Source organism: Anguilla rostrata, chromosome 17, assembly GCF_018555375.3.
Source record: "Anguilla rostrata isolate EN2019 chromosome 17, ASM1855537v3, whole genome shotgun sequence".
Lineage (NCBI taxonomy): Eukaryota > Metazoa > Chordata > Actinopteri > Anguilliformes > Anguillidae > Anguilla > Anguilla rostrata.
Window position 1 is genome coordinate 24,506,405 of NC_057949.1, and position 22,500 is coordinate 24,528,904.

Consider the following 22,500-nt stretch of genomic DNA (forward strand, 5'->3'; position numbering starts at 1 on the left):
TTGTCCACGTCTGCTAGCAGTAGATCAATAACTTCCCGCTTCCCACCATCCATCACAAGTGAGAGAGGGATGGACAGATGGAGAGAGTGGAGTAGTGAACAGTGGAGGGAGGGAGGGAGGGAGGGAGGGAGGAGAAGGGAGATAGAGAGTGATGGAGAGAGTGCAGCATTTTTGGGTGGAGCCACAAACAAACCAGAGGAGAGTAGTGTCTCATCCTCATCCCCAAACTACCCCCCCCCTCCATCTCTCTCTCTCTCTCTCTCTCTCAAGAAGACACAGATATATGCATACGTATGACGAAGGACTGTGAGGGGTTTGAAAGACTGGGTAGCAAGGGGAGGGCAGTGTGTGTGTATGGGGTACAGTTAGTACCTTTCATGAAGTCTGTGGTCATTAGTGGATGGTTTTTAAGGGGTTACATTTGTTTTGGCTTGTATAGGTTTTGTTCATAGTAGGTTTGGAGTGAGATTTATTTATTTATTTATTTATTTATATTTTTTATTTTGTGGGTATTTTTAGTTAATTTTTATTATTGCTATTATTATTATTATTATTATTATTATTATTATTTTTGCTTTTCTGTTACACTGGAATGTACAAATAAGAAAGGATTCATTGTAAAATGCCGTGAGAAACTGATGGTCATGGATTGTGATGAGTGGCAGTGGATTGTGATGGCAGTGGATTGGAAGTGGCAGTGGTTGTGAGTGCAGGTCGGTCCCTCAGTCTCAGGTCACTGGCCTCGGGTTTTTTTTCTCAGCGAGTGCAGCGCTGTCTCCCCCGATTTTATGACAGAGACACTTGACCTGTCCTGTCTGGAGAGCCAGGTCTGCCAATATCTGCCGTCTCCCTGGGCAACCCGTGCTCGCTCTCATTGCCTTTCTGTCCCGACCGTTTTAACTGTAGTCTGATGCTCACGCCCCTCCTCCTCTTCTCAGGTATAACGATCCGATCACAGAACACAGTGTGTTGCGATAGCAGTGTCTGACAGGTTTCCCCACGCCCACCACCCCGCCCCTTCTCTCTCTCTCTCCTCTCTCTCTCTCTCAGGTGCAATAATCGCACGCAGTGTGTGGTGGTAGCGGGGTCCGACGTGTTCCCTGACCCCTGCCCTGGGACCTACAAGTACCTGGAGATCCAGTATGAGTGTGTCCCCTACAGTGAGTACAGAGACTCCACCCCCCCACCCCTTATGCCCCTCCCTCTCCTCTTCACCCCACCCCCTTCCCCACCTAACCCCCACCCCTCAGCAACCAACTGGCATTCACACGCGCGCACACACGTTCTCTCTTTCTTTCTCTCTCTCTCTCTCTCTCTCTCACACACACACACACAGACACACACAGTCTCTCGCTCTTGCTCTGTCTGTCTCCTCCCTCTCTCTCTCTCCCTCTCTCTCTCTCGCTCTCTCTCTCACTCACACACACACACACACACACTCAGTGCTAAAACCTTTTTCTCCATCGACAGTGCGGTGCTCCTGGGGCTGCGGGAGATCTTCACATGGGGATGACGCTCCGCTCGGAAACAAAATATTACGCGTCGCTGTGTCCATGTCCCATTACAGACAACCCGAATGCCATTACAAAGCCCCTTTCACATTACAGACAACCCGAATGCCATTACAAAGCCCCTTTCACATTACAGACAACCCGAATGCCATTACAAGGCCCCTTTCACAACACCCAATGCCATTACAAAGACTTCACATTACAGACACCTGAATGCCATTACAAAGTTTAACAAAAGACAGAGATGACCATTACAGAGCACCTTTGCTTACAGAGTATCTATCCATTACAAGAGCTTTGACACATTACAGAGTACCTGAATGCCATTACAAGTTTCACATTACAGAAATACCTGAATGCCATTACAAAGTATCACATTACAGACGACCGAATGCCGTTACAAGCCTTCACACACCACATTACAGAGTATAGACCATTACAGAGATGACCTTGGAATGCCATTACAGAGTATAGACCACATTACAGAGTACCTGAATGCCATTACAGAGTATAGACCACATTACAGAGTACCTGAATGCCATTACAGAGTATAGACCACATTACAGAGTACCTGAATGCCATTACAGAGTATAGACCACATTACAGAGTACCTGAATGCCGTTACAGAGCATCTATCACATTACAGAGTATAGACCACATTACAGAGTACCTGAATGCCATTACAGGTATAGACCACATACAGATACGAATGCGTACAGAGTATAGACCACATTACAGAGTACCTGAATGCCATTACAGAGTATAGACCACATTACAGAGCACCTGAATGCCGTTACAGAGTATCTATCACATTACAGAGTATAGACCACATTACAGAGTACCTGAATGCCATTACAGAGTATAGACCACATTACAGAGTACCTGAATGCCATTACAGAGTATAGACCACATTACAGAGCACCTGAATGCCATTACAGAGTATAGACCACATTACAGAGTACCTGAATGCCATTACAGAGTATCTGTCGCGTTACAGAGTTTCTGTATAACATAGAAAGGTCTGTATCACACTAGTTTCTGGTGCCTGTGTGACCTTATAGAACATCTCTGCATTCAGAATAGCAAACAACAAAGTGAACTTCTCTTCCAAGTAACGTGCCCCAGACATACACACACAGACACAAACATCCAGGCAGTTACGCGTACACATGCACACACACACACACACGCACACACATACGCACGCACACACACACACACACGCACATGCACACGCACACACGCACGCACACACACGCGCACACACACACAAGCACGCACACACACGCGCACACACGCACGCACACACACGCGCACACACGCACGCACACACACGCGCACACAGAAGATCCTCGGTGCTGCTCCTCGTGTGGAAATCTCCTGGCAGTCTGTGCCCCCCCCCCCCTTTCATGTTGTGTCGCTCTCGGCATTGACCCCTCACTGTACAGGAGTCTTCCTGGGGGGCGACGCCCTCTTCTGAGGGGGCAGAGTTTGGTGCGGGGGTGGGATGGATGGCAGGGATAGGGATTTGGTTGAAGGGGGGGTTGTGGGTTGTGTGGGTGGGATATCGGGATATCTGGGAATGTGAGTTTTTTTTTGGGTTGGGGGTGTTGGTTGGAGGGAGGGTGGGGCAGCCATGGTGGCAGGGGAAAATTCTCTTTTTCAATCCCTCTAGGGGGCGCTGAAGAGGACGTCATCCAGCCCGTCTGCATCAGCACTCTTATCCTCATCTTTTCCTGTCCTTCTCTTGTGCTGGTTCTCTCTGCTCTTCTCTTTCCTTCTCTCTCTCTCTCTTCCTCTCTTTCGTCCTCTCCCCTTCCTTCTATCTGTGCCACAGCTGCGCGTCAGGCTTTTGACCTTTCATTGAAGCTGACGTACACGCTGTCTGTGCGCTACTGCTCCCATTCTGTCTGCTTCTCTTTCCATCTTTCTACTTCTCCCTCTTGTTCTGCTGTCATTCTCTCACTCTGTCTCTCTCTCACTCTGTCTCTGTCTTTCTGTCTCTCTCTTTCTCCCTGTTTTTTTTTTGTTTTTTTTTGCAGGTTGTGAGAAGAGCATGCTCTCTTTCCACGCGAGATCAACAAGATAAAATGCTATCTACGCCGAGTTCGTGAATTTCTCGATCCCTAATTGGCTAGTTGATAGCCCCTCCTCCCACAGATCCATTCCCCTCCCCCTCCCCTTTTTTTTTTTTTGGTGGCCATCGAGCTCAACGCTCTGTCTGTCTCAAGGATGGGATGCCATTCAGGCCAACTGCGAGTCCAGGATGCTGCCCCCTACTGGTGGTAATTAGTTCAGCACAGGGCTGCTGAATTTATCCTATATATTAAGCAGGGAAACTCCCCTGTCTAATTCTCTTCTCCATTCAACTCCAGAGACTCCAGGGAGTAGAGTCTCTCACTCGCTCTCCCTCCCGTGCTCTCCCTCCCTCCCTCCCTCCCTCCCTCCTTTTCTTTCTCCCTCTCGCTCCCCCCCCCTTCTTATCTTTCTTTAGTGTCTCAGTCTAGCACTATTCCACAATATTTGCTGTAATCAGCTGTTAATTTGTCAGGTGTGTGTGGAGGGAGTGGAATATGCGTGCTTTGCGTGCGTGTGTGTGTGGGGGGGGGGGGTGTTAGCGGGGGGGGGGTTGGAAGTACATACTTCAGTTTGTATGTGCGGGTGAGGAGAATGTGTGAATGTGTGTGTGTGTGTGTGTATGGGGGGGGTGATGTGAATGTGTGAATATGTGAGCGCATATGTGCTGGTGATGTGAACGTGCGTGCGTGTGTCTAAGGGGGTGGGGGGGTATCCTGGTGAGTCAGATTATTCACGTCATTTCAGGAAGTGATGCTACGTGTTGGCCTTCGAGAGAGAAACAGAACGCAGAAGAATGCATCAGCCTGACTCACTGTGTACCTGTCTACCTGTCTCTCTCTCTCCCTCTTTCTCTTTCTCATTTTCTCTCTCTCTTTGCCACATGCAATTTTTTATTTTTTATTTTTTGAAGCCACAAACTTCGAGAGACAAAGATATAAATAGCTGCAGTAGCTGCAGAGATGGGAGGTTCTTCCTCCCTGTTGTCTGGAACGGCACTTGGTACAGTATATGATGTGGGGTGTAGCGCCCAATTCTCTGGGGGGGGGCGGGATGGGGGGCGGGGGAGAAACCAGTCCAAAACAACAGAAGTCTTAGCGAGTTACCCCACTCCTATGTTTATTCCCATCTGCCATATCCCACCCCCCCCCCCCCCCCCAGAATCTCAGTTTCGTCAGAGGATGGGATGATTAGAAATGAGAATCAATTATGAGCGTCTGATGAAGACCTCGTCCCAACACTGGGCGGGCCGCGAGGGGCGGACCGCAAGAGACGGTCCCACCGCCACGTTTAATTAATCACACGAGCTTGGGCGGGGCGGCGAGGGGGGGGGGAGGGGCGGCGAGGGGGGCGGCGTGCAGTCTGCGAATCTGCAGAGATTTTCTCTGATTAATTAAGAGGCCTGTTTTGTCCTCCCGTTTCCCGACTTCTCCTACAAGCGGAGAGTCGCGCAGAAAAACAAAAAAAACGGTCGCCTTGACCGTGAGCGTAACCGGGTGACACCTCCTTCCTGTTTGTGTGCTCTGTGCGTTCGTCTGTTTCAGCGTCCTGATAGATAGTGGGGTGGGGGGGTGGGGGGTGGGGGAACCTCCTCCTCAGAATGGCCCCGAAAAGTGGTGGACTTGTGCTTTTAGTGACACGAAAGTGTGAGACAGTGACCCTGTTGTCAGCGGTCATTGTTAAACTCAACGGTTCACCTGACCACAGCCGTTGGGGTAACTAGGTAGCAATTGCACTTTTATTTTACTGTAGAAACGAGCCTGACGTGTTCATTGTACTGGTAGTGTGGCTTTTTGACTGATGTATAAAATGCATTTTGTTGACACAATGTGGTCATTTTCGTGTTGCTTTTTGTTGGATTGTCTTATTGTTGAAAACAGTGAACGTGAAGGCCCTGGTGCACTTATGTCATTGAGCCTATCGTAAAATAAAGTTCTGCCGTGTATTTACTATTTACAACGTTGCCCCTTTAATTAGTGCATTATCTATATTTTCCTCACGCAAAAAAATGAGATGCCGTCTTGAAACAAAAAATATTTTGCTAATGTCAAATTTATTCAATGTTTTTCTAATGAATTATTTTCACTCTTTCTCTACCTCTTTCTTTCTCTCTCTCTCCCTCTCTCCCCCCCTCTCTCTCTCTCTCTCTCTCTGTCTGCCTCTTGATTTTACCTCCGTGTGAAATTGCTCTTGTGTTTAAATGGATGCCGTGTAATGACTGACAAAACTGAGGGAATCCACGTTCACAATAAGGTTCTATGAGCGGGAGGGAGGGAGGGAGGGAGAGAGAGAGAGAGAGAGAGAGAGAGCCTGTTTGAGCACTCCCACCCTCGAGATTCTGAGAGACTGAATGAAGAGAAATGACTTATCGGCAGTGACCTTAGGTGTACCTGAACGCGGGCCTCTTCGTTAGCCTGGCTAATTAGGGAGACTGTGATGGATTGAACTCTGCCGCCTCTGAGCCGAAGAGGACTGGGGGGGGGGGGAGTTTGGGGGAGCGGGGGCTTTGGGGGGGGCGGAGGGTTCTTGTGAGGATCATGCGGGGGGGGGGAGGGAGGGGGAGGGGCATGTAAATCTGTGAATGAGTCAAACGTGGAAGTAGGACGGATCCGCCTTTCAACAGAGGAACTAACCCTCCACTTTCTACCTCTCTCTCTCAGGACAAGACAAGACCACGAGAGGTACCCAGGCAGCAACCAGCCTTTCACTAACAGACTCAACTGCTTCTTTCTTTCTTTCTCTCTTTCTTTCTCTCTCCTTTCTCCACCTCTAGTATTCGCCCTCCTATATCACTGAATCTCTCCCCTCCTTTCATCAATCTGTCTTTCTCCATTTCTCTTTCTCTTTGTCCTGTTATCGGACCCTTTCATCTCTCCCTTCCCTCTTTCCATTCTGAGCCCCTTCCTTCCCACTCCATCTCCCCTCTCCATCTTTCTCTCTTTGTCCCTTCCTCCCTTCCTCTCTGTCTGCAGGTAGAGCAGGTGTTCTCTTGGAGTGGATATTTGAGAGACATGAGACAGCACAGAGACATTCTACCGCTAAGTCTTTTCACCCAATGGCGGAACCCATGCATTTTGGTGAGGGTTTCCCGGGGGTCACATCACTTTGTCGCGCTGTGGCTTTCCGCGGTCCGCTTGCCAAAGCCGCGCTTGAAGTGTCTTCCTCCGGCTCGTGCCCGTGCGAGCTCGGCTTGTCGGCCGCGGTGTGAAAAGAAGCGGCTGGCTTCCCCGCGTGCCTCGGAGGAGAGAGCGCACTCCTGCTCGCCATCCTGTGTTGGCCGTAGAGACTGCAGCATGAGCACATGACTGGCTGTTTTGGGGAGAAGGGGGGGGGGGGGGTATTTGAACAAAAACCAGGTGACGTCCAGATCATAAAACTGTGCATTCAAAAAAAAAAAGATCTGTTCTCTAAGTGTAGGTCTGCCAGCGTACACGGATGCCCAGGAGATAGAATGTACCCGTTACATTTCTACAGAGCGCGTGATTGGTCATTGTTGTCTCCCAGTGCGCAGGATTGGTCAGTGTCGTCTCCCTGTTTTAATTCCCAGAATCCCTCGGCCAGAGCAGCGCGTACTTTTCAGAAAGCGTCTCACACTTTACCGAGTCCTGTAGTGCACAGGTTTGTCCCACAGGGGGAGGGGACACGTGGCTGTCTGTCACACAGCGCATGTCGCGCGTCTCTTCAGGAAGTCCCCCCTGTCGTCCGTCTGGAGTTTGTCGATAAAGAGACCTGCCGGCTCGAGAGCGAGTCCGCGCTGGCGTTTCCTCTGTCGGAGCCCGGCGAGGTTAAATTAGGAACAGAGCCTGTGTGATGTTTTCGGGGGGGGAGAACAAACTGCCTCGGACTCGACGCGTGGCCCATCGCGGATGCGCAAGTGGAGGCGATCCGTTTCTGCGTTCCGAACCGAAACGCTTGTTGTGGCGCTCCTTTCCGAACCAGCGCAGCCACTTGAAGCTAGTTACGACCAGTCGACGCGCGATGAAACGTTCCGAGTCGTTTTGTTCGTTTCGCTTTTTAACTTATAAAATAGTAACAACGAGCACAATAAGATAATACAAACAATACTGAGGACACGTTGCAAGTCCCATTCTACTTGTTCTTTATCAAAGATGATCTGGCCTCAAGCGTAACGTAGTGCAAAGCATTCTGGTATTACTTAAACGGGGCGTTCTCAATAAAATAAACAATATTACACTTATGCAAAAAAACATGTCTGTAACAAAATAGTAACGTGAATAATTACTATGTTACAATAACACAATTATTAAAGTTGTTTTCTGGTATTACTCAAACGGGGCATTCTCAATAAAATAAACAATATTACACTTATGCAAAAAAACATGTCTGTAACAAAATAGTAACGTGAATAATTACTATGTTACAATAACACAATTATTAAAGTTGTTTTTTTTTTTTTTTTAGGTTAAGTCTCTGACAGTACTTTTTAAATGGCCGTTCTTCTGTATCCCAGTCTGTTCCTGTGTCTGAAATTTGGCAAAATCACTAGCGACGGCTGCCCCACACTGTGACGTTTCCTGTTGCCTAGTGAAGGCTCAGTCCAGTAGTTGTATTGCACAGATGTGGCTAATTATGACTGGCTAAAGAAACCGCGTCCAGGATGCGCACCTCACGTAGAATCCCCCATTTCACCCCTACTTTACCCAGAATTCTGCCATTTGCCCAAATGCGTCCCAGATACTGTACACTGAACACATTTTTGGCACACTCACTAAACACACAAACTCTGCCCTAACGTACTCTGCCCTAACACAGAGGTGTAAGCATGCTACGTACAGGCGCAAGGTCGCACGAGTGTGGTAGGAGTAGCTGCGTTGTACTGAAGTAAACATTTTACCCAACGTCACCAGTGAAACACTTCTCTTCATCTCTCATCTTTGTCCCCCTCCTCCCCTTTCTCTTCCTCTTCTCTTTCTCTCTCTCTCTCTCTCACTCTTTCTCTCTCTGTCTCTTTCTTCTTTTTCAGCTCAGGGAGAATCTAACCAAACCTTTTTCTCCCTTTTCACCAGGGGCAGATAGAGGATGTTGGGGGGGGGGGGGTGTTGGGGGGGAGTGTGAAGGAGGGGTAAAAAAGGGGTATGAGATGGAGGTGTGGGGGCAGAAAGCAGGCAGAATGGTGGCGGGGGGCGGGGGGCGGGGGGTGGGGGTGGGGGTGTTGTTATGAAGATGAGTTCATACCCCTGCCCATTTTCATTGAGTCATCCTTTCTTTAAAGATTGTGCTCCTCAGCAAACCATAACACAGACAAATAACATGATTAAGTATGGAGAAAGGAGAGCCTTTTATTTAATCGCAATTTTCTCTTTTTCCTGCACCTGTTTTTTCTTTCACTTTCTTTTTTCTCTCTCTCTCTCTCTTTCTCTCCTTCTCCCTCTCTCTCTCTCTCTCTCTCTGTCTTTCTCTCTCCCTCTCTTTTTCCGATGCTTGAATAGAAGTGGATCAAAAAGGTAATGACCACAATGAACATAACACCACAGCCTGCCCTCCCTCCTCCTCCTCCTCCCTCGTTTTCCTCTCCTCCCCTCATCCCTCTCTTCCTCTTGCCGAACCCAGCACCTTGTGTAGTGGTCATGTGTGATGTTGATATCCCCCCTCTCTCTCTCTCTCTCTCTGTCTCTCTTCTTTCTTTCTCTTTCTCTCTTTTTCTCTCTCTCTCTCTGTCAAATGCAACGCACATAGTTACGAACACTGGTTCATTTTCTCTGTCTTATAACCCGCACTGCAGGAGCCTCGCAGGTTTATCCCTGTTAACCTGTCTCTGTACGCACTCTGACCTACACAGCCTCACACACACTCACTCGCACTCTCACACTCTCACTCTCTCTCTGACGCACTACCATACCCACGCCCACACCCACCCACACACACACACACACACAGTGCACCATGAAGTTGATGCATTCTTTCTCTAACCCACCACTGTAAAGTGTGTGCTTTCCTGCTGATTAGGCAATGTTCAGATCTGCTCATGTCCTTTAACAACACATTTTATTTTCACTTTATATCATCAGCTCTCTTTCTGTATTTTATCTTTTTGTTGTACAATTCATTTGTCCTTATCTTCAATTGGTCCTTCCAGATCAGAGTGACTTCCCTCTCTCCTCTCTCCTCCTCTCCACACCTCTCCACAACTCTCCACATTGTTTTAGATCTCTCCTACTTTCTCTCTTCCTCTTCCCCTTGTTTTTCTTTTCCTTCCTTCAGGATGAATCCCTCGCTTTGGTTGTTTTTTGTTTTTGTTTTTTTTTTTTGGTTGTTTTTTTGTTTTTTAAAAGTAAAAATGAGGCATCTTTTTTTGAAACGGTAACTGTCAGAAGTTGTTCCGGATCATGTGACCTAGCGTGTCCAGTCTGTCCCTTGTCATGTGACCTAGCGTCAGTGGTTTCTCCATTTCCAGGTGCTTCAGTGTCCACACTCATTCGGCCAGATCCTCCTCTTTTTCTTTGGATATATATTTCTCTATTCCTCTAATCCCCCATGGCCCTGCTGCAGGTTCTCTGAGCCTACCTCCTCCCCCTCTCTTTCTCTCTTTCTCTCTTTCTCTTTCTGTCACCTCCATTTCTCTCCCTCTTTTGTTGCATTCCCCCTCTCTGTGCATATCCCCCTCCCTGCCCCTGCCTGGCAGGTGTTTGTGTCTGTCTGTCTGTCTGTCCTTCCTGCTCTCCCTCCATATGGGCTGGCCCAGGCTCGAGGACGGGGGAGGTTGCGGTTCGCGTCCCAATGACCATTCCCCTTTCAATCCTGTTAGAACTCTTCCCCTTTACTGTTTCTCTCTCTCTCTCTCTCTCTATCTCTTGCTCCCCCTTACTGACTCTTCCCATCTTCCACCACTCCATATCTTCCCCACTCTCACTTCCCTTCTACCGTTCTCTCTGTCCCTCTTTCTCTCCTCTCCGTCTCTCACTCTCTCTGTGTGTTCACTGCCATTTAGTTTTCAAGGATCAGGAGCACCTCCACTTTAGATCCCCCCCAGCTGTGTGTCTCCTCCCCCCCAGAAACCTGGCCCCTCCCCCTTAGAGCCGCAGCTGTGAGTCTCCTCCCCCTTTAAACCTGGCTCCTCCCTCTTAGACCTGCAGCTGTGAGTCTCCTCCCCCTCTTTAACCTGGCTTCTCCCCCTTAGACCCACAGCTATGAGTGTCCTCCCCTCTTAAACCTGGCTCCTCCCCCTTACACCCACTAATGTGAGTCTCCTCCCCCTCTTAAACCTGGCTCCTCCCCCTTACACCCACTGATGTGAGTCTCCTCCCCCTCTTAAACCTGGCTCTTCCCCCTTAGACCTGCTGCTGTGAGTCTCCTCCCCCTTTTAACCTGGCTTATCCCATTTAGACCCACAGCTATGAATGTCCTCCCCCCTTAAACCTGGCTCCTCCCCCTCAGATCTGCTGTTGTGAATCTCCTCCCCCTCTTAAACCTGGCTCCTCCCCCTCAGATCCGCAGCTGTGAGTCTCCTCCCCGCTTAAAACTGGCTCCTGGCCCTTAGCTGGTGTTTCCCCCTCCCCCCTTCGATCTGGCTCTCTGACTGCCTGATCTCCTCCTTAGCCCTGCTTTGCATGGGTGGAGCGGTCTTCTTCATGTGGTCATGTTTTCTATTTCTTATTGGTCATTGCAGGAAACCGCAACCCCCTCCCCCCTCCCCCTCCCAAACCTCCCCCTCCTCCCCCAAAGCCTTCCAACTCCACAAACATACACACACTCACAAAAAAAAAACACACACACACACACACTCTCTCCCAGTCCTGCTATCTGTGTGTCTTCACCAAATACCCCTGGTCTATATGACTGCAATCATATGAGACTGCTCCCCACAGCTTTCAGCCCTGTTTTCACACATTTTATTCCTTTAATTTTCATGCAACTCTTCCTCCTTTTCCTCCTCTTCCTCCCTCCTCTCCCACCGTTTTCACTGGGTGATGAATACTTCCCTCTGTCCAGCCTTGTATTAATGATAAAGACTTTTATGTTGCCCTTGTCTATGTAAATTGATTGATTGACTGATCGAGTGTATGACTGAGTGACCCACGTGCGCAGTAGCATTTATTCGTTTTTATACTAATCTATTGGCTGAATGATTAGTGGGTTGGTTTGGCTGGTGTTGATTTTCTGGTTGACTGAATGAATCACGAGCTGGTCAATTCACGTTATTAATTGATTGACTGAAAGGCCTGCCTGATAAAACTGTCAGTTGATTGATTGAATGTTTGACTGATTTGATTGATTGATTGACTGATTGCTTGACTGATCGATTGACTGACTGACTGATCGATTGACTGACTGACTGACTGACTGACTGACTGACTGACTGACTTGGCTATCTACTGACTGTTTGCCTCAGCTGTGAGTCTCAGGATGAAGGACAGGTGATCTCCGGTTAGTGTTCAGTAAGCAAGCACAGGTGTGGCAGGCACCGATTAGAGATGAGCTTTTCCGCACATTGGCGACCAGGCTAGCGACTGTCGTCAGGACCCACAATCCTCTGCACCGGAGATGTCAGCTGTACCTCCTGGAGGACGTGCTTTGTGTGTTAAGCTGCGATCCAAATGACTACCTTAGCCTAACAGCTCCAATTAGTTAATTAGCAAGGCATGATCACTCCCACACTGCTACTGAAATAGGCTGTAGAATATCTCTTCACTGGAGCGCTCACACATAGTCTTCAGTGTTGTCATGAGGGGTCTATTCTTTATTTTTATTTTTTTTTAGTAAGTGCTTGGAACAAGTAACACATACACACAAAAGTGCACGCTCTCACCCGTGCACACACACTCGTACACTCTCTTACACACATAAAGACAGTAAAACAAAGACACATATGCACTTTCGCACTCTCACAGTTCATGCACACACGCACACTTGCACTCTCCCACACCTTAAACCTAGAATCTGGAAGGATACAGTCACACACAGGAGTTTAATGCGGTCCCAGCTGACTGAGACTCCTGGCATCTTTTGACATTATCAGAGTGTGTGTGTGTGTGTGTGTGTGTGTGTGTGTGTCTGTGAGAGAGAGAGAGAAAGAGAAAGTGTATGTGCCTTTGTGTGTACTGTGTGTGTGTGTGTGTGTGTGTGTATGTGTACATGTGTGTGTACGCGCATGTGTGTGTGTGTATGGGTCTGTGTACGTGCGTCCGTATGTGCGTGTGTGTGTGTGTACGTGCGTGCGTATGTGTCTGTGTGTGTGTGTGTGTGTGTGTGTGTGTGTGTATGGGTCTGTGTACGTGCGTGCGTGCGCGTGTGTGTGCGCACATGCACGCGTGTGCCTGTGTGCAGATTCTGACTGCTGCTTCTTGAACCCTTTGTGTCTCTGAGCGACAGGACCCCCTCGTCCTTTCTGGAATTAACCCGCCCCTCAATTCTCATTTCACAGGAAGTAACCTTATTTGCCCTCTCCCTCTCCTTCTCTCTAGCTCGCATCCACTCTGACCCATACACTCTGCAACAGCACCGGCACAGTCCTGTCTTACCGGCTCCTCTCTCTTGCTTTGTCTCTCTCTCTCTTTCTCTCTCTCTGTCTCTCTCTCTCTCTCACACACACACACACACACACGTTGTTTCTCTCTTTCTCACAAACTCTCACTCTCACAGACACACTCTTATTCTCGCTCTCTCTCTGACACACAGACATTCCTGCTCTCTTTCTCTTTCTCTCTCTCTCTCACTCACTATGTCTTTCTCTCTCTCTCACACACACACACACACATACACACAGACTGTCGTTCTCTCTCACTCTCTTTCACACACACACAGCCACTCTCTCTTACACGCATCCTGAAACAGTTGCTGGTCACTGGGATTTGATGCTATGCTACGTTGCGCCCCCTACTGGTTAGGTTGTGCATGTGCTAGTAGGAGGTGCTGAGGCTCAGTGGAGATGTGTGTGAACTTATTCATTCGCAATGAGCTCACAGGTAATAGATTATCTGGAAAAAGGAACAGAGTGCAACTCCTTGTGGATTTGAGTCATATTCACGGTACTCTAAAAGCGCTCCACTGGAACATGACATCACTTATCACTTCACACTCTAGCCCAACACAGTCGAATGTGGCCCAGGCAAACCTAGTTCAACCCAGTCTTGTCCAGGCCAGCCCTGCTTAGTTTAGCCCAGTCTAACCAAGTTCTGAAAAGCTCAGTCCAGACCTGTATAGCTCAGAAAATTTATCCACAGTCTAGCTTGGTTTTTTTTTACAATGAATTCCAACCAGTTTTACTCTGCTCAGCCTAGCCCCTCTGTATCTTAACCAGCCTAAATGATCCTATCCCTGCTCTACCTAACCCAGTCTAACTCAGCCTAGCCCAGCTCTACCTAACCCAGTCTAACTCAGCCAAGCCTACCTCTACCTAAAACAGTCTAAATGATCCTATCCCTGCTCTACCTAACCCAGTCTAACTCAGCCAAGCCTAGCTCTACCTTAAACAGTCTAAATGATCCTATCCCTGCTCTACCTAACCCAGTCTAACTCAGCCAAGCCTAGCTCTACCTTAAACAGTTTAAATTATCCTATCCGTTCTCTACCTAACCCAGTCTAACTCAAACAAGCCTAGCTCTACCTAAACCAGTCTAAATTAGCCTATCCCTGCTCTACCTAACCCAGTCTAACTCAAGCCAGCCTGGCTCTACCTAAACCAGTCTAAATTAGCCTAGCTCTGCTCTACCTAACCCAGTCTAACTCAGCCTAGCTCTGCTCTACCTAACCCAGTCTGACTCTGCCAAGCCTAGCTCTACCTAAACCAGTCTAAATAATCCTATCCCTGCTCTACCTGACCCAGTCTAACTCAGCCTAGCTCTGCTCTACCTGTGCCAGCCTAAATCAGCCTAGCTCCACTCTACCTACACTAGCCTAACTCAGTCTAGACCAGCTCTACCTGCACCAGCCTAACCCATTTTAGCCGAGCTCTACCTGCACCAATCTATCCCAGCCTTGCCACACTCTACCTAAAACCAGCCTAAATCAGCCTTGCCCAGTTCTATGTAATCCAGTCTAACTCATCCCTGCAGGGCTGTACCTACACCAGTCTAACCCAGCCATGCCCAGGTCTACCTAAATCAGTTTAACTCAGCCCAGACCATGAAAAGGAATGTATATGAAGCTCCTCCCACCCCCACCAACACGCATCACTCCCCCCTCCGCACACTCCTGCCGTCCCCCCTCCACACATACCTGCTTCCCCCACACATACACACCTGCGCCCCTCCATCACAGACACACCTCACACACCTGCCATCCTGCCCGCACACCCCCGCTCACACACCTGCTTCCCCACCACAGACAGCTGCGCCTCCACCCCACCACCCCCCCCCCCGCATTCCCGCGGCAGCCTCCCTCATTGTTTTTCCTGCCCCCACACGCACGCACACGCACACCTGTGTCCCACCGCTCCTGCCTACACACACTTTAGAGGTTCCCTGTTATGTCACTGTGATGATGATGTCACCGATTTCCATAGCAACCAGATTTCCACCTCCCCACCCCACCTCCCCTGCTAGCCGTCTGCCACAACATTCCCTGAGGGAATATGGACTCATCACAGACCCTCTGTACTGTACTCCTGCCTGTGTGTGTGTGTGTGTGTGTGTGTGTGTGTGAGAGAGAGAGAGAGAGAGAGAGAGAGAGAGAGAGAGAGCGAAAGACTGCTTGTGAGTGCTTGTGTGTTTCTTATGTGTATTGGCATGCTTGTGTGTGCATGTTGTCAGCCAGTATGTGCGTTTGTGAGTACAGTATTTTTGTGTGTGTGTGTGTGTTTGTATGTCTGCATATTTATGTGTGTGTGCATGCATATGTGTGTTCGTGCATGTATGCAAGTGTGTGTATATGTGTATGTGTGTATGAGTGCGTGTTTGTGTGTGCATGTTTGTGTGTGTTCACGCACGCGTGTGTATGTGTGTGTTTGTGTGTGTTTGTTTGTATGTGTTTATGAGTGTGTGTTTGTGTGTGCATGTGGGTGTGTATATTTACGAGTGTGTGTTTGTGTATGCATGTGTGTTTGTGTGTGTCCGCATGCACGTGTGTGTGTGTACATGCGTGTGTGTGCGTGTGTGTGTGCGTGCGTGTGTGTGTGCGTGCGTGCGTGCGTGCGTGTGTGTGTGCATGTGTGCGTGTGTGTGTGTGTGTGTGTGTGTGTGTGCGTGTGCGCACACTTGTTTGTATGTTTATAAACCAAACCCCAAAGCATATGTAATGCATGAACAGAGAAAGGCTTAAATATCGATTAAACAAACAAAGTCAAGCCAATTTTGAGCATGATGCTTAGAGACAGTTTGGGCAACAGCAGCTCTATCGCACCTAAACAGCTACTAAACCAAATTATGAGTGTGTGAATCATTTCAACTATCAATGTAATGATTCATCTCATACCAGTTTCTCTCTCTCCTTCCCTCTCTATCTCTTTTTTCTTTTGATCTCCACCCCTTCCCCATCCCCCTGCATCCCATCCTTATCATCCTACTGCCACCCTCTTCTCATTTTCTTGGCTCCCTCCATCTCTCACTCCTTTTCACTGCCTCATTTCCACTGTTCCTTTCTCTGCCCCCCCATTTCTCCACCCACCATTCTCTCCCACTCTTCCCCCTCCTCCCCTCTCTTTCACTCCTCCGTTCTCCCCTCCCACTTCCCATCCCATCCCACCTCTCCTCCTCCTCCTCCTCCTTCTCTCTTTTGCCCCCTCTCTCCATCTTGTCCCCACCTCTCCCTCCTCTCTCTCTCTCTCTCTCTCCTCCACTCCTCTCCTCCCTCTCCCTCTCTCTCTCTCTCTCTCCTCCACTCCCTCTCTCTCTCTCTCTCTCTCTCTCCTCCACTCCCTCTCCCTCCTCTCTCTCTCTCTCTCCTCCACTCCCTCTCTCTCTCTCTCTCTCCTCCACTCCCTCTCCCTCTCCCTCTCTCCCTCTCTCTCTCTCTCTCTCAGTCTTTGTTTGTCCTGGGACTCTCCTGCGGGTCCAGGCCGCCAGCTCTGTGCAGGAGGCGGAGCACCAGTCGGGGGCGTGGTGCAAGGACCCCCTGCAGTCGGGGGACCGGCTGTACGTCATGCCCTGGACCCCCTACCGCACGGACATGCTGTACGAGTACGCCTCCTGGGAGGAGTTCCGCCAGAACCGCGCCACCACCACCTACAAGTGAGTGCGCCCCCTGCTGGCCGCGCGTCCACAGCGCGGTCAACCTCCGTGCCGCTCTGCGTGTTTTTGCTGTAATGTCTGTCCGTGTGTGTGTGTATGGGTGTGTAGCATGTCGTGTTGCGTAGTAGTGTGTGTGGGTGGATGTCCGTGTGTGTATGGGTGTGTAGCAGGTCGTGTTGCGTAGTAGTAGGGTGTGTGTGGATGTCCGTGTGTGTATGGGTGTGTAGCAGGTCGTGTTGCGTAGTAGTGTGTGTGTGGATGTCCGTGTGTGTACGGGTGTGTAGCATGCCGTGTTGCGTAGTAGTGTGTGTGTGGATGTCCGTGTGTGTATGGGTGTGTAGCATGTCGTGTTGCGTAGTAGTGTGTGTGTGGATGTCCGTGTGTGTACGGGTGTGTAGCAGGTCGTGTTGTGTAGTAGTGTGTGTGTGGATGTCCGTGTGCTTCATGTGAGCTTTTGGGGTGTGAATGCTTAGTGCTGAGCTCTCGTGGATCACGGTCATCGGTATTTTGTGAGACTGTGTGCACATGTGATCACACTGGGGTCATGTGATCACCCTTCCTCCTAACTCTCTCTCACACACACACACACACACACACGCACACACACGCATACGCACACGCACACACACACACACACACACACACACACACACACGCAGGCTGCCGAACCGGGTGGACGGCACGGGCTTCGTGGTCTACGACGGCGCCGTGTTCTACAACAAGGAGCGCACGCGCAACATCGTCAAGTACGACCTGCGCACGCGCATCAAGAGCGGCGAGGCCATCATCGCCAACGCCAACTACCACGACACCTCGCCCTACCGCTGGGGCGGCAAGTCCGACATCGACCTGGCGGTGGACGAGAACGGCCTGTGGGTCATCTACGCCACCGAGTCCAACAACGGCAGGCTCGTGGTCAGCCAGGTGAGGGGGCGGGGACGCGCGGAACCGGGGGGTGGAGACCGGAGGGAAGGGAGGCTGGGGGGGGGGGGAGCTCAGAGACCAGCAGATTGAGAGAGAGAGAGGGAAGGAGATACCAACAGATTGAGAGAAAGAGGGGGAAGGAGATACCAGCAGATTGAGAGAAAGAGGGGGAAGGAGATACCAGCAGGTTGAGAGAGAGAGAGAGAGAGAGAGAGAGAGAGGGAAGGCCAGACCAGCAGATTGAGAAAGTTAGAGAAGGAAGGCGATACCAGCAGATTGAGGGGGGGGCAGCAGATGGAGAGAGGGGGGAGGAGATACCAGCATATGGAGAGACCGGTAGGCCATGGTAGTGGGGACTCTTGCCCTCGCAGTTCCAGTGTGCGCTGTGTCTGCTTTGTGCATGTGTGACGTTAGCCTCGCCTTCGGCCCCCAGGTGAACCCCTACACCCTGCGCTTCGAGGGAACGTGGGAGACCGCCTTCGACAAGCGCCTGGCGTCCAACGCCTTCATGGCGTGCGGGGTGCTGTACGCGGTGCGCTCGGTGTACCAGGACGACGACAGCGAGGCCGGCGGGGACCTGGTGCTGTACGCCTACAACACCAACCGCAACCGCGAGGAACCCGTGCACATCGCCTTCCCCAACCCCTACCAGTACGTCTCCTCCATCGACTACAACCCCCGGGACAACCAGCTCTACGTCTGGAACAACTACAACGTGCTGCGCTACCCACTGGAGTTCGGGCCCCCGGACCCGACGACAGGTGCGTGTATGCGCGTGTGTGCGTGTGTGTGTGTGTGTGTACGTGTGTGTGTGTGTGTGTGTGGGTGTGTGTGTGTGCGTGTGTTTGTGTGTGAGTGTGTGTGTGTGTGTGGGTGTGAGTGTGTGTGAGTGTGTGTGGGTGTGTATGCACATTTGGATATGTGTGTGTTTGTGTGCTGAAAATGGGTGCTTGATTGTATGCATATTAGAGTGTATGAATCTATGTTTATATGTATGATTATTTGTGTGTGAAAGAGAGAAAGAGACAGAGAGAAGACGATTGTATGAGCTGTGTTCACCCTCTCTCTCTCTCTCTCCCTCTCTCCTTCCTTCTTTCCCTCTCAGAGCCCCTCACTACGACGCAGGTGTCCAGCACCACGCCCGTCCGGATTTTCACCCCCACCGTTCCCCGGAGCTCCAGCCCCTCCACGCCCCGCCCGCTGCCCCCCACCTCTCACCCAATCGGGGCCATCAACAAGGGCCCGGACCTGCGTCCCATCACCGCCACCGTCCCCGTGACCCGACGCCCGCCCCGCCCGCCGCAGGGCCCCGAGCAGCACATGTGTGAGAGCAGGGTGGCTCGGGGGGTGCAGTGGCCCCCCACCCAGAGGGGCGAGACCGTGGACCGACCATGCCCCAAAGGGTCTCTGGGTAAGGACGTGTGCGCGTGTGTGTGTGTGTGTGTGTGAGTGACTGAGTGTGTGTGTGTGTGTCTGTGTGTCTGTGAGTGACTGAGTGCGCGTGTGTGTGTGTGTGTGTGTCTGTGTGTCTGTGAGTGACTGAGTGTGTGTGTATGTGTGTGTTTGTCTGTGAGTGACTGAGTGTGTGTGTGTGTGTCTGTGAGTGAGTGAGTGAGTGAGTGAGTGGGGAGTGAGTGAGTGAGTGAGTGAGTGAGTGAGTGGGGGAGTGAGTGAGTGAGTGAGTGAGTGAGTGAGTGAGTGAGTGAGTGAGTGAGTGAGTGAGTGAGTGAGTGAGTGAGTGAGTGAGTGAGTGGGGGAGTGAGTGAGTGAGTGAGTGAGTGAGTGAGTCAGGGAGTCAGGGAGTCTAAGTGACAGAATGTGCGTATGTGCGTGTGTGTGTGTGTGTGTAAGTGACAGAATGTGCGTATGTGAGTGAACGACTGGCCCCTAAATGAAAGGGTGATGCAGTCTGATTAAAAGAAACAGATGAAGTGCTTTAAGTGAAAACACCCTCCCAACCCACGCATGCACACCAGCGTGATTGCCATGCTTTCTCACCTCTCTTTCTCCTCCCCGAGGGACTCTCTTCCGTCCATCCTGTCGTCTGTTGGTGTGTTGTGCTTAGTTTCTCTCTCTCTCTCTCTCTCTCTCCCGCCCTCCCCCTCCCTCCCTCCCTCCCTCCCTCAGTATCACCCTCTGTCTATTCATTTTCTTCTGTCAAGTGATTCTCTGAGACAAGGCCAGAGCTGTTTTAATTGGTGTCTCCTGGCAGAGTCTGCTTTCTCTTTATTTCTCCCTCTCTTTCTCTCTCTCTCATTGGCAGGAGCTAAAGTAGGGTTAGCCAGGCAGTTCTAACCAGTATAAAATGTTTTCAGCGGACATTATTACAGTGCAACTTAAAACATAATCACATTCATATATACATATATAATTTAGAAATATATGTCAACAGAAAATTACCAAATGTACTTAAGAGAAAGGAAATTGGGGGTGGGGGGATTATATTAAAAAAGAGCCACTTATTATTTTAAAAGTTCCCAAGAGTATCCCTGGTATTTTAATTCTGCAGTTGAGAACTGCTTCGGTTCATGCGATTGCGCATCAGTCTGATAGTGTGGCTGTGCGTCCCCCCCGCTAACCTGATGCATTCGCTCACCGTTCGCCCCGCTGTCCTGGGAGGACGGTCGTGCCTTTGGAGACTCTGTCCTGAGCCCGGGAGCTTTCGCTACAGCGTATTAGAAAAACGGTCTCTTCATCTCTGCTTGCACAGTGGTCGCCGAGTCTGTCCCCCCAGGCTGGCCGCATTTTTTTTTGTTTTTTTTCTAGCGCTTGTGCTTTGCGACCGCGAGGCTGCGGTCTCAGAGGCGGCGTCCGGTCCGGATCCGTCTCAGTTTTGCGTCTTTTGATTCCAGCGTTCTGCCTGGAGTGTCTTTTCTGCTTTTCCATTTTCCGTCGGCGTGTTTGCGATGGTATCTCAGCGGTCCGGATAAGATCAGCATTTTTGAGGTTTCGCCTCGATTGGAGGCGCCGCGGCGGTGTCGCCCTCCAACTGACTGATGGCGGTGTTGCTGAGCTCCGTGATCCAAAGCCAGATTTTGAAGAGCGCCTTGTCCTTTGGCATTACATTACATTTACATTACAGGCATTTAGCAGACGCTCTTAACCAGAGCGACTCACACAACTTTTTACATAGCATTTACATTCATTCATACAGCTGGATGTATACTGAAGTGATGCAGGTTAAGTACCTTGCTCAAGGTTGGCCGTGCCCTACCTGGGAATCGAACCTTAGTTCTGGAACATTCAGTTCCAGGTTAAACTTCGTTGATCGCTTTTGTTAAAAAGACTTAAGTGAACATGATTTACCTGAGCCCTGACTTTTCTCTACAATGTGAATATTCTGGCTTATTCACAGTTGCTGCCAGGGCCCAGGTCTGACAAAACTGCTCAAACAGTTCTGTTCAAGGCCCTGCAAGGCCAGGTCATCAGGAATTTGAATTCAGTACTGCCTCATTGAATTTAGTATGACTTCACTGACTTCCGAGTTCAGAATCTGCAGACTGTTCCAACATTTTGGCCAGTTCATTTATCCCTGTCTCACTTTGTGCCCTTGAGAGAAGAACTCAGTTCTTTTATTTCTAATTTTCACACCACATTTATTTTCTGAGTACATTGATTTTATAATGTCATATACTTTACCCCCTACGCTACTTTGAAGAAGTTTGAGAAATAGACCTTCATGCCAAATTGAATCAAAAGCTTTTTTAAATCTATAAAGTAAGTAAGTAATGTCCTTCTTTTAAGAGATTGGTCGGTATGTTTGTTTGTGATGGTGTGTAAGGAGTAATGGTCAGTTTAACTGTGGTTTGGGAGAAAGCCAGTTGTATGGGATTTTTAACTGTTACACATTGTTTCTCAGTGAGAAATTCCCTATGAATGTCTGTGTGAATACTGAGTATGACTGTCGTAGTTAACTGAAAATGCACTTAACACACTGCATTTATCGAGAGCCACTTACACAACTGTTTTACATAACATGTCTTCTGCTTTATGTGTGCAATAGTAATTTAAAGATGAAAATTACCCTTTTAAAAATGCAGTTTTATTGATTATACCGAACAGCATTTAAATAGTTGTTAGTTGACATATACTGGAATTAAAATAATTGAATCAATTTTGAAATATCTCCAAATGGGACTTAAAGGAAACATATTGAGGGAATTAGGGGGAATTTAATTAAGGGAATTAAGATATTATTGTGGGGTATATATTGGATTGGTACTCTGTTCAGGTGAATTTACCTGGAACTAGGATTGAGAAGAGTTGAATTGTAACTGGCTTTAGAGAGCTGGTCTGAGAAGGGAATTGAATTTATGGAATTTGAAAGGGGAAGAGGGAACTGAATTTGAATTGAAATGGCGGAGCTGGTCACAATCCTGATTGTTAATAGTTGGGCTATATAAAATACCTGTATCTTAGGGCTGGACTGAGCAGTGTGAAGTTGTGCTTAATTACCACAGCACAGGCGCTGTCATGGTAACTGACTTTGCCTGATTCGTGCGCGTTGGTTCTGCCTTGCGGCTCCTCAGGAGTAATGAGGAGATTGCTTGGGGCATTCTGGTTGTTCTTAACATAGGATCAAAAAAATTTGTGTTTCACAAATTTAATTTGAAATATCCTTTTTGAACATGATATGTTTGTTTTTTGTTTTTTTGGTTTAATTTCATTTATCGCTGGTTTTGCATTGATTACTTTGGTTTATTGATTCTGTAATTTAGTTATGCCCTGTGCTGTTGTGTTCATCTTTTATTACCGATGTCTGTGTTCGTGCGGTTTCAGTTGTTCATAGTAACGTATCCGTAAATCTTGGTTATCGGGTTCTTTCTGTTTCCGGTTAGATTATTTCCTACAATTTTGTCTAGTTT

General features: G+C 49.2%; 1 protein-coding gene across 1 annotated transcript in view; it reads left to right on the forward strand.

The window, feature by feature from the left end:
• adgrl1a (adhesion G protein-coupled receptor L1a) overlaps positions 1-22,500 on the forward strand; it is a 108,580-nt gene that overhangs the window by 61,749 nt on the left and 24,331 nt on the right. The window contains exons 4-8 of the mRNA XM_064316285.1: positions 1,051-1,160; positions 16,504-16,711; positions 17,371-17,635; positions 18,069-18,396; positions 18,741-19,046. Of these exons, the coding sequence (XP_064172355.1) occupies positions 1,051-1,160; positions 16,504-16,711; positions 17,371-17,635; positions 18,069-18,396; positions 18,741-19,046 (1,217 nt within the window). The remainder of the gene's footprint in view (positions 1-1,050; positions 1,161-16,503; positions 16,712-17,370; positions 17,636-18,068; positions 18,397-18,740; positions 19,047-22,500) is intronic.